Below are 12,076 nucleotides of genomic sequence, written 5' to 3'. Positions count from 1 at the left end.
TGTATCTCACATTGAGGTTCTGGATGTAAGTTTGCTCGCTGAGCGGAAAGATTCGTTTCAAACATTTCATCACCATAGTAGGTAACATCATCAGTGAGCCACCACTGAAGCACTGGTGTTAGTGACCCGCTTTCTATTTATGTGTTTAGGTTTGGATTGGTGATGTCATTTCCTGAGGTAATGTCATTTCCTGTTCTTTTTCTTGGAGGGTGGTAAATGGGATCCAAGTCGATGTGTTTGTTAGACCATAAGACATAGGAGTGGAAGTAAGGCCATTCAGCCCATCGAGTCCACTCCGCCATTCAATCATGGCTGAGGGGCATTTCAACTCCACTTACCAGCATTTTCCCTGTAGCCCTTAATTCCTTGTGACATCAAGAATTTATCAATCTCTGCCTTGAAGACATTTAGCGTCCCGGCCTCCACTGCATTCTGCAGCAATGAATTCCACAGGCCCACCACTCTCTGGCTGAAGAAACGTCTCCGCATTTCTGTTCTGAATTGACCCCCTCTAATTCTAAGGCTGTGTCCACGGGTCCTAGTCTCCTCGTCTAACGGAAACAATTTCCTAGCGTCCACCCTTTCCAAGCCATGTATTATCTTGTAAGTTTCTATTAAATCTCCCCTTAATCTTCTAAACTCCATTGAATACAATCCCAGGATCCTCAGCCATTCCTCGTATGTTAGACCTACCATTCCAGGGATCATCCGTATGAATCTCCGCTGGACACATTCCAGTGCCAGTATGTCCTTCCTGAGGTGTGGGGATCAAAACTGGACACAGTACTCCAAAAGGAGCCTAACCAGAGCTTTATAAAGTCTCAGTAGCACAACAGTGCTTTTATATTCCAAGACTTATGCTCGAAACGTCGAATTCTCTATTCCTGAGATGCTGCCTGGCCTGCTGTGCTTTGACCAGCAACACATTTGCAGCTTTTATATTCCAACCCTCTTAAGATAAATGACAACACTTTCTTAATCACGGACTCAAACTGCATGTTTACCTTTAGAGAATCCTTGACTAGCACTCCCAGATCCCTTTGTACTTTGGCTTTACGAATTTTCTCACCGCTTAGAAAGTAGTCTACGCTTTTATTCTTTTTTCCAAAGTGATAGAGTTCTGGTTAGAATACCATGTTTCCAGGAATTCTCGTGCACATCTCTGTTTGGCTTGTCCTAGGATGGATGTGTTGCACCAAAGTGGTGTACTTCCTCATCTGTATGTAAGGATACTAGTGAGAGTGGGTCATGTATTTTTGTGGCTACTCAATGTTCATGTATCCTGGTGGCTAGTTTTCTGCCAGTTTGTCCAATGTAGTGTTTGTTACAGTTCTTGCAAGGTATCTTGTAAGTGACGTTCATTTTGCTCATTGTCTATATAGGGTCTTTCAAGTTCATTAGCTGCTGTTTTAGTGTGTTGGTGGATTTGTGAGCTACATGATGCCAAGAGGTCTGAGTAGTCTGGCAGTTATTTGTGAGATGTCTTAGATGTTGGGGAGAGTGGCTAGGGTTTCTGGACATGTTTTGTCTGCTTGTTTGGGTTTGTTGCTGAGAAATCGGTAGACTGTGTTCATTGGGTACCCATTTTGTTTGAATACTCTGTATAAGTGATTTTCCTCTGCTCTTCATAGTTCCTCTATGCTACAGTGTGTGGTGGCTCATTGAAATAATGTTCTAATGCAGCTTCATTTGTGGGTATGGGGATGATTGCTTCTGTAGTTCAGTATTTGGTCCGTATGTGCTATTTTACTATAGATGCTGGTTTGAAATTCCCCACAAAAAGACATTACTCACTCTCATTAGTATCATTACATACAGATGAAGAAGGATTCTTCTTCGACTGGGACAACACATCTATCCTAGGACAATCCAAACAGAGACAGGCACGAGAATTCCTAGAAACATGGCATTCCAACTAGAACTCTATCAACAAACATGTCAGCTTGGACACCACCTACCACCCTCTGAGAAAAAGAACAGGAAATGACATCACCACAGGAAGTGGCATCACCAACCCATGGAAACCTAAACACATAAATAGAAAGCGGGCCATACCACCAGTACTTCACCAGAGGTTCACTGATGATGTTACCTAGTATGGTGATGAAACGTCTGAAAGTGAACTTTCCAGCTCAGTGAGCAAACTTACATTCATTTATTCAAATGCCCAAAATTTCTTGTTCTTCTTACAAGCACATGCATACTTTAAAAGATGGGAAGACGCTTTGTTGAAAAACACACCCAGGTCTTAGCTAGTTTTGAGAAGATTTGTAGCTCAGGTTGAGGTTCTCGATGTAGGCTTGCTCGCTGAGCTTGAAGACCTATTTCCAAACATTTCACCACCCTACTAGGTAACATCTTCAGTGGGCCTCTGGACAAAGCATTGCTGGTAGTTCCTGCTTTCTATTTATATGCTTGGGTTTCTTTGGGTTGGTGATGTCATTTCCTGTGGTGATGTCATTTCCTTTTTCTCAGGGGGTGGTAACTGGAACTCTATCAACAAACAAAATCGAGTTAGACCCCATCCACCACCCCCTGAGAAAAAGAACAGGAAATGACATTACCAACCCAAAGAACCCAAACATATAAAGCAGGAATTATCAGCAGTACTTCTCCCAGAGGCCCACTGAAGGGGTTACCTAGTAGAGTGACGAAATGTCTGGAAATGAACCTTCTAGCTCAGTGAGTAAACCTACATCTACACACCCAGGTTTTCCTTTTATTTTAATTAGTCCACCTGGTCCAAATTGGCAACCATTCAAATATTGTAGTTGGCATTGTTAATTGTGTAAAATTATGTTTAATTATGCACATTTGTTGGTTATTAACATTGAATTCAGTCATGTTCCTAAAAATAAGCATATACTAATATTGCAGTTGTTGGGGTGGCAGGGATTTTCTTATAACTGTAAATAGATAGACAAATGTATAACGTGATTAACTGCTCTATTCTTCACCAACTGGCTTTCCAAAATAGTCCAAATATAATATTATTTTCCAAAATAGCACCAGGAATAATTGAAGAGTTATTTAGACATGAATTTATATTTGAAAAGAATGTCACCTCAAGTGAGCACCTGATATTTGTTGAAAGGTTTAAAATACATAATAGAACTATTCTCAATTATAGTGTCGAATGGGCAGGGGATGGTTGAAATGATCACACACCTGTCCAGTGGCACCAGAGAGAAGTCTAAACCTTTTTCATGGTTCATTTAGTTAATTTGATCAATCAGCAACAAGCCTTCAATGGGAGTTGTTAGGTTGTATGTTAATTGAAATAAATTAGAAATCCAACAGCTGCTCAGCAGATTCAATCCACAGTTAAAGGAACTGAAAGGAGACAATCCTGGGGATAAGCAACTGAGCAGATGGCAGTGGTGGGAAGATGATGGTATTACACAGAATTATATTTGTGCTCCTCCTGGTCCCACAAAGTTAGCAACAATTGCAGGCTTGCTCATTTGCAGAGCTCCACTCACTGCGAGCTGAAAATTACACCTAGACCCTAAAATACTTCATATAGTTGTAAATAATCAATCATTTGTATCAAGAGATTGAATATTTATTGTTAAATTTGCTAATGATATAAAGACACGTTTGAAGAGGACATAAGGAGTTTGTAAAGGGATAAGGATGGGTTATGTGAGTGAGCAAAAATTGGCAAATGGAGAATAATATGGGCAAATGTGAACTTGTCTGCTTTGACAGGAAGCAAAGAAAAGCCACATATTAAGTGGAGAGAAACTGCAGAATTCTGAGCTGCAGAGAGATCTGAATGTCTTGGTAGATGAAGTTAGTGTGCAGGCACAGCAAGTGATTGGAAAAGGAAGTGAAATGTTATTTATTTCAAGGGGAATGGAATATAAGTAGACAAGCTTTTCCACAGTTGTGTAGAATGTTGGTGAGGCCACATCTGGAGTATTGTGCGCAGGGTTGGTATCCTTACTGAAGGATGGAAAACAGCTTATTAGAAGCAGTTCGGAGAAGATTTATCTAACTAGTGTCTAGGATGGGATGGGTTATTTTCTGAAGAAAGGTTGGTCAGGCTGGGTGGGTATCTATTGGCGTCTAGAAGAACGAGAGGTGATCTCACAAATACATACAAGATCTGGGACCAGGACAAGGACTTACAATTTAAAAATAAGGGGTCTTTCATCTATGACAGGAACGAGGAGCATTCTTTTCTCTTGGATGGTTGAGAATCTTTGGAGCTCTCTTCTCCAAAGAAAAAACAGATTTGGAAGCAGGATCCATGAATACTTTTAATACGGAAGTAGATTGATTCTTGGAGATTTGCGGATAAAGGGAAAGCTGAAAACCGGGAAGTCTTTGAAAATGTGATAATAGGAGTCTTGTTCTTGTTAGGGTGAAGGGCAAGGCTGGTAGGTGTAGGGGCTGCTGTATAACTAAAGAAATTGATTTGGAGATGCCGATGTTGGACTGGGGTGTACAAAGTTAAAAATCACACAACACCAGATTATTGTCCAACAGGTTTAATTGGAAGCACACTAGCTTTCAGAGCAACGCTCCTTCATCTGGTGATTGTGGAGGGCTCGATCGTAACAGAATTTATAGCAAAAATTTGCAGTGTGATGTAACTGAAATTATACATTGAAAAATTGATTGTCTGTTAAGCCTTTCATCTGTTAGAATACAGTGATAGTTTCACTTCTTTCATGTGTAAATCACAAACCCTTCTATTTAAAGTTGCATTCTCGGGTTAGCTAACCCGATTGACTTAACAGACAATCAATTTTTCAATGTATAATTTCAGTTACATCACACTGCAAATTTTTGCTATAAATTCTGTGTTACGATTGAGCCCTCCACAATCACCTGATGAAGGAGCGTCGTGCCGAAAGCTAGTGTGCTTCCAATTAAACCTGTTGGACTATAACCTGGTGTTGTGTGATTTTTAACTAAAGAAATTGAGGTTTTGATCAAGAATAAGATGGAAGCATATGTCAAAAGTAGACAGCAGAACAAGTGAATTCCTAGAAGAGGATAAAGGCAGTAAGAGGCAAATCAGCAGGGCAAAAAGGAGAGATTAGATAGTTTTGGCAACTAGCGTTAAGGAGAATCCAAAGAGATTCTATGAGTACTTTGCATCAGTGTTTACTGTGGAGAAGGATATAGATGATAAAGAACACGGAAATAAATAGTGACATCTTGAAAAATGTCCATACTACAGAGGTGGTGTTGTTGGATGTCTAAAGATGCGTAAAGGTGGATAAATCCCAGGGACCTGATTAAGTGTTCCCAAGAACACTGTGGGAAGCTAGCGAACTGTTTGCTGAGCCCCTTGCTGAGATAATTATATCATCAATAGCCATAGGTGAGGTGCTGGAAGACTGGAGATGGCTAATATGGTGCCACTATTCAAGAATAGTGGTAAGGAAAAGCCAGGGAACTATAGACTGGTGAGCCTGACATCGGTGGTGGGCAAGTTGTTGGAGGGAATCCTGAGGGACAGGATTTATTGGTATTTGGAAAGGCAAGGACTTATCATCTTCTTCCTCGGAACACTTCAACCCCAGGGCATCAATGTGGACTTCAACAGCTTCCTCATTTCCCCTTCCCCCACCTCATCCTAGTTTCAAACTTCCAGTTCAGCACTGTCCCCATGACTTGTCCGGACTTGTCTGACCTGTCTAGCTCCTTTTCCACCTTTCCACTCCACCCTCTCCTCCCTGATCTTTCACTTTCATCTCCTCCCACACTCACCCATTGTACTCTATGCTACTCTCTCCCCACCCCCCACCCTCCCCTAGCTTCTCTCCATGCTTCCGGCTCACTGCCTTTATTCCTGATGAAGGGCTTTTGCCCGAAATGCCGATTTCGCTGCTCGTTGGATGCTGCCTGAACTGCTGAGCTCTTCCAGCACCACTGATCCAGAATCTGGTTTCCAGCATCTGCAGTCATTGTTTTTACCTAGGTATAAACATGGCTTTGTGCATGGAAAATTGTGTCTTACTAACTTGATTGAGTTTTTCAAAGAAGTGATAAAGAGGATTGAGGGCAGAATAGTTGATGTGATCTATCTGGACATGTAAGGCATTCGACAAGGTTCCTTATTGTCGAATAGTTGGCAAAGTTAGATCACATGGTATACAGGGTTTACAAGCCATTTGGATATAGAACTGGCTTGAAGATAGAAGACAGAGGGTGGTGGTGCAGGGTTGCTTTTCAGACTGGCGGTCAGTGACCAGCAGTATGCCACAAGGTCCTGGGTCCACTGCTTTTCATCATTTACAGTAAATAAGTGATTTGGATGTGAACATAGGAGGTAATGATAGTAAGTTTGCAGAGGACATCAAAACTGGAGATATACTAAAGAGCAAGGAAGGTTACTTCAGAGTACAATGGGATCTTGATCAGATGGCAGATATGGTTTAATTTAGATAAATGTGAGGTGCTGTATTTTGGAAAAGCAAGTCAGGACAGGACTTATACACTTAATGTTATGGTCCTAGGAAGTGTTTCTCAAGAAAGAGACATTTGAGAGTGCAGGTTCATAGTTCTTTGAAAGTAGAATTTCAGGGAGATAGGTTAGTGAAGGAAGTGTTTGGTGTGCTTTCCTTTATTGGTCAGAGCTTTGAATACAGGAGTTGAGTCATGTTGCGGCTATATAGGACATTGGCTCAGCCACTTTTGGAATATTGTGTGCAATTCTGGTCTCGTTCCTATAGGAAGGATGTTGTGAAACTTGAAAGGGTTCAGAAAAGATTTACAAAGTTGTTGCCAGGGTGGGAGAGCTTGGGCTATAGGGAAGGCTGAACAGGCTGGAGCTTCGGAGGCTGAAGGGTGACCTTATAGAGGTTTATAAAATCATGAGGGGCATGGATAGGATAAATGGACAAAATCTTTTCCCCAGGCAGGCGAGTCCAAAACTAGAGGGCATAGGTTTGGCAGGAAAGAGTCAAAAGGGACCTAAGGGGCAACCTTTTTCACGCAGAGGGTGACGCATGTACCGAGTTACCGAGGAAACAGTGGAGGCTGGTACAATTACAAGCTATCAGGATGGCTTATAATTTAAAATGCATCAGGATGGGTATATGAATAGGAAGGGTTTAGAGGGATATGGACCAAGTACTGGCAAATGGGTCTAGATTAATTTAGGATATCTAGTCGGCATGATCAAGTTGGACCGAAGGGTTCCTTTCCATGCTGTACATCTTTATGACTAACAAGGGATTCAAAGGTTATTGTAGGGAGGTAGCAATGTGGATTTGAGGGCACAAGTAGACTTTTACAATGTATTCATTTCCAGGATGAGGGCTTCGCAGACTAGGCCAGCATTTAATGTCCATACCTCATTGCCCAGAGGAATGTTAAGAGTCAACCACATTGCTCTGGGATTGAGTCGCATGTAGGCTAGAGAGGAAAGGATGGCAGTTTCCTTCCCTAAAGGGCATTAGTGAATCAGATGTGTTTTTCCGACAATCAACAATGCTCATCAATAAATTCTTAATTCCAGATTTTTATTGGATTCAAATTCCCCATCATGGTGGGATTCGAACCAAAGTCCCCAGAGCATTACCTAGGTCTCTGGATTAACCATCTAGTGATAATACCGCTAGACAGTCGCCTTTCCCTGTCATTACTAAATGGTGCAGCATGTTCAAGGGTTTAAATGGCCTACTTCTGCTATGAATCTGTATGATTGTATGACTGTAAATTGACTGACTAGATCATATAGAGATATGTGATGTTAAAGCTGTTTGCAGATTACCTGGAGGAATAGCAGAGCAGACGTCAGAGCTGGTGAGTGTGCTGTAGAGACCATTGACTGCATCATCAAAATGCTCTGCAAATAGGACGTGGCTTTCAGTGGGTTTACTAGCCAGTGTGTAAAGCTCATCCCATCTGCCGGAAGATCAACATTAACATATGTGTGCTATGGTCACTTTCCTGGATTATTTGACAGGCAAATCCATTTTCATACAAAGTAATGGAAAATGCTTAGACGTGATGCCATGATTTAGAAACAAAATGTAACTAGCATCATGGTCCTTCTAGTTAAATTGGTTATTTAAGTTACTTGACTCAACACCTGAAACCAGTGATCAATACATGCTTTTTTTTTTATTTACAGACTAAAACATATATGATTGTTTAGATACACAAAGATGATTGTAATTATAACCCACATATTCTTCTAGTGACTAAAATGTTGAAGTGAGCAGAAAAATCTCCTGGCCTCAAAGATCCAAGAAGCATCCACAAGAGCTTATTCATGGTTTAACCACTGAACCATCGAATAATATTTCTTCTTCAAATAAAAATACAAGGCAATTAAATCATGGTCATAAACAAGCCTGACTGCTTAATTACTGGATGAAAAGTGGTTAGCCTACAAGCAAAATTTGTTACTTGTGGGAGACTGGAAGAATCTCAATATTAGGTTATTATTCGAAGAACCCATCCCACTTTCTACAATGACCTCTGGGTCAATTACATTTTTATCTCATATACCCATATGGCTACAGTTTCAGCACAGTCATTCATCTACCAGAACAACTGAGGAAGTGCAGCATTCTTCCATGTGTAATCACCCTGGTATTTGTCACACTATCTTCACTAAGTTACTTGGCAGTGAGTTTTTTTATGTTTAGTAGGCTTAGCTTTAGCATTATGTTTAGCTTTAGCATTCCTTTCAAAAGATGAAAGGAAAGGAGTTTGACTCCAATGTCATCTTAAAAAAAATCTAACGCCCATGAGGAATAGGTTGTATCATTACAATAACCTAAAGAGCTAAAAGGTGAAATTTGCTAAGAAAATCAAAACATCAATCACATTCTTACAGTTAATTATTCATAATGCTCTACACAGAACCAAAGGAAGTTCCTCACCTTGGAAATTTGACTCCAACGGCAAAGACAATTATTCCACTTTCTTTCAGTTGTGTTGCTGCCTGTTCTACATTACCCTGAGATCTGCCATCGGTAAGAATGACAAGAATTCGAGGAACTGATGAGTTTCTTGAACCAGTAAAACCTTTATGCAGAATGTACTTCAAAGCCACGGGTGTCTGTGTACTTCCACCTCTGTTAATGAAACAAGATTAATGAAACTACTGGTTAATAGTGCAAGAACTATTTTAATATTCTTGATCCAATAAGTTTTGCATTTATCATGAAGTACAGTGATAATAAGGAAACTATTAGTATAACAAATAATTTGCTCATTTCTAACTGCAGTTAGTGTAAACTGTGAATTCAATTGGATTACCAAAAGGTAACTGACGCGTATCCAGTATTGAAAACTCACATTCCATTTCCTCAGAAAGTATTCAAATTATTTTACTCAGACTTTAGGAGAAGCCATATATTGTTACAAAACAGAGGTGAACCCCTCTGTTAATTAAATCAAACACCCAGAAAAGCTCGCCTTGCCATGCAATCTTTTTAAAATATGAGTGACAGAGAACTCCCAAATTCTACTATTTGAAGAAAATAACATCAATTTATTTTCAAACTCTAAAAGTGAATATTAAAAAGCAACTATTTACAACTCTAAGCCCCACTTTCTCTTAACTGCTTACTATCTGCCTCCAACTCGATAACAATATGCTGTTCCAATAAGACACTTGTTAAAGTTACATCAACTTAATTTCAAAACCACATAGTCTGTCTTCTTCTGTATCTTCACTCTTCCAGTTGAGGATCTCCCTGGGTCATCTTCTTTATTTTTACTGTGAATATGTTTCACGTGAAAAGGTACCTTTGATAGAAAGTGTTTTCTAATTTCTTAGAGAGCAACATGTTATATTGTCAGTTAGCTTTCTGGCTCTACAGCAGTTGCTCTCTGACTAATTCTCAAAAATATCCCCATTCCAATACCTCCCAACATCGGATTGTCTTATTGGTTCGATGTTGGCAAAACAATAAATTCAAACTTGAATGGATTTTAGTATCCTGGGGCATAATTTAAACTGATTGGTTAAATTTGAATTATTGTCAAAACTCGGGTATTCATTTCACAGCCAAACATTACATATTTTCAATTTTCCAGTACACTCTGGGACTGCCATCTAGTCATATATACAGATGCTTGTAACCTCTCATTTCAGAACAGCATTCTCTCTGTCTCAAAGGTACAGTACATGCCTTCAACTTCATAACAATATGGCTCAAAATGTTCACTTCATTTGTTTAAATCAGCCAAAAATCTGTTCATTAATTAAATGGTAAAGTAGATAACATTGTCTAAAAGTACTAGAATGGATTTAAAAAGTCTTTTTATAAATGCTTTGATTCCATGCCATCTAACTGATTACGTTCTATGCTTTAAAGGGAAGGCAAAGGATTATCTTTGCAAAAGAATGATCCCAGTGGTTCATTAATGAGTGCACAAAATGAATTGATCATTTTCTGGAAATTTGCACTAATATTTATTCATTAAAAATAGGAATGCCATATTCCACATCTATTGTGGAATCAAAATTCACTACTCCTGATGTTTTAACTAGTTACAAAGTGGTTTGCTGCTGGTGGTTTAAAATAATGCCTATTTCCTAGCAACCCCTCCCCAGAGGAAAATTCCTGGTGAATGTCCACCAGCTGTAAACATGACTCCGGATATTAGACGATGGATTGTGATTTTTGGATTTTCCTCAGCTCCAACTTCGAACTGATGCCGTGGTCTGGATGGTAAGAAGTATACGACTTGCAAAGCAATGTAATTCAGACAGCAGTGGAGCCCATCAGAGTTTCTGCTCCAGGGTAACGGCCAGTGAGACCCAAGAAATCTGGAAAGTTTTGATCAAATTATTAATATCAAACTTAAAATGTAGGAACTCCAAAGGATCTGTTGAGCTCTCTTAGTCCTCTATCGCAGAAGGTGATGAACAGGCATTTGTGCCAACCAACCAACTGGTAAAACTATACTAATAAATTGAGCCTTCCCCTAAATGGGATACTCCAGTGTCATCAGAAACAGAGGTTAGTTAGTGCGACTCATCTATAACAGCAGGCTAGGCTGCAGGGTTTTTGAACTCTTGATCTCTGCTAACATGAGGTTAAGGATTACATTCAGAGGCTTATATAGGGTACTATACAGCAATGCATTGGGATTCCAACAAGCATTTCAATGTAAAAGAAGATCAGAAGTATTTTTAGTTTCTTTAATATTTTTATGCAATAAAGGATCAAAACAAATCAAAACACTATTGAAATCTATGTCAAACTATTAATATCGCTCACCATTAAGAAAGTAAACAAATTATCAGTTTTACTCTTCATTGCATAATATAGTGCACAAGCAGGGATATACAAGCTCTTCAATACCAGACCTCATCAAAGGTTATTGTGGAAAATTAAAGGTCACGGTATATTGGGTAATACATTGTCTTGAATTGAAGATCAGCTCGCTAACAAGAAATAAACATTCGGGTATAAGTGGGTTTTTGTCTAATTTACAAGATGTAACTAATGAGTTTGACTCAACTATCTGTGCTGGGGTGTGGACTGGATAGGTTAAATGAGTGGCCAAAGATCTGACAAACTTATTAAATGGTGAAGGGTTGTACAGGTGCAAGATGCAGAGGGATCTGCATCAAATCACAATTGATTTGTGTACAATTACAGCAATTAATTTAAAAAAGAACATTATCATTTCTTGCAAAAGGAACTGAATACAAAAGTAGGGAGGTTATGATTCAGTTCTACAGGACTAGTGAGACCATGTCTGGAGTACTGCTCCTTATTTAAATAAGGATGCAAATACATCAGAAGGATAAAAGGTTATTGGAGGTAAACAGGGACATGGAGTGATCAGATTAACTGTGACCTAATTGGATGGTGAAGAAGGCTGGAGAGGTCAAGTGACCTATTGCTGCTCCTTGTATGTTCGTAGATAAGTTTCTCTGTTCTCACAAAGCAGCTTGATAAATAATATAAAAGCTAATTAATTTGGATGCTGAAAACCTTAATCAGAGATAGACCATAATAGAAATACTCAACAAGTCTGACAGCGTCTGTGGAGAGAGAAATGCAATTAAAAGTTCAGGTGGCAACCGTTCTTCACAACTGGAATACATTAGACATGTGATCAGTTTTTAAGCAAGTATAGA

The 12,076-nt window shown here is 39.4% G+C and overlaps 1 protein-coding gene across 4 annotated transcripts in view; it reads right to left on the bottom strand.

Moving 5' to 3' along the window:
• vwa2 (von Willebrand factor A domain containing 2) overlaps positions 1-12,076 on the bottom strand; it is a 71,576-nt gene that overhangs the window by 31,251 nt on the left and 28,249 nt on the right. For all 4 annotated transcript variants that reach the window (XM_060842120.1, XM_060842121.1, XM_060842122.1 and 1 more), the window contains 2 exons: positions 8,856-9,050; positions 7,736-7,869 (listed from right to left, as the gene is read on the bottom strand). In XM_060842120.1, the coding sequence (XP_060698103.1) occupies positions 7,736-7,869; positions 8,856-9,050 (329 nt within the window). The remainder of the gene's footprint in view (positions 1-7,735; positions 7,870-8,855; positions 9,051-12,076) is intronic.

The sequence above is a fragment of the Hemiscyllium ocellatum genome, chromosome 22 (genome assembly GCF_020745735.1).
Source record: "Hemiscyllium ocellatum isolate sHemOce1 chromosome 22, sHemOce1.pat.X.cur, whole genome shotgun sequence".
In the NCBI taxonomy this organism is placed as follows: domain Eukaryota; kingdom Metazoa; phylum Chordata; class Chondrichthyes; order Orectolobiformes; family Hemiscylliidae; genus Hemiscyllium; species Hemiscyllium ocellatum.
Note: the sequence above shows the minus strand (reverse complement) of the source record. Positions and strands in the feature narration are given on the sequence as shown.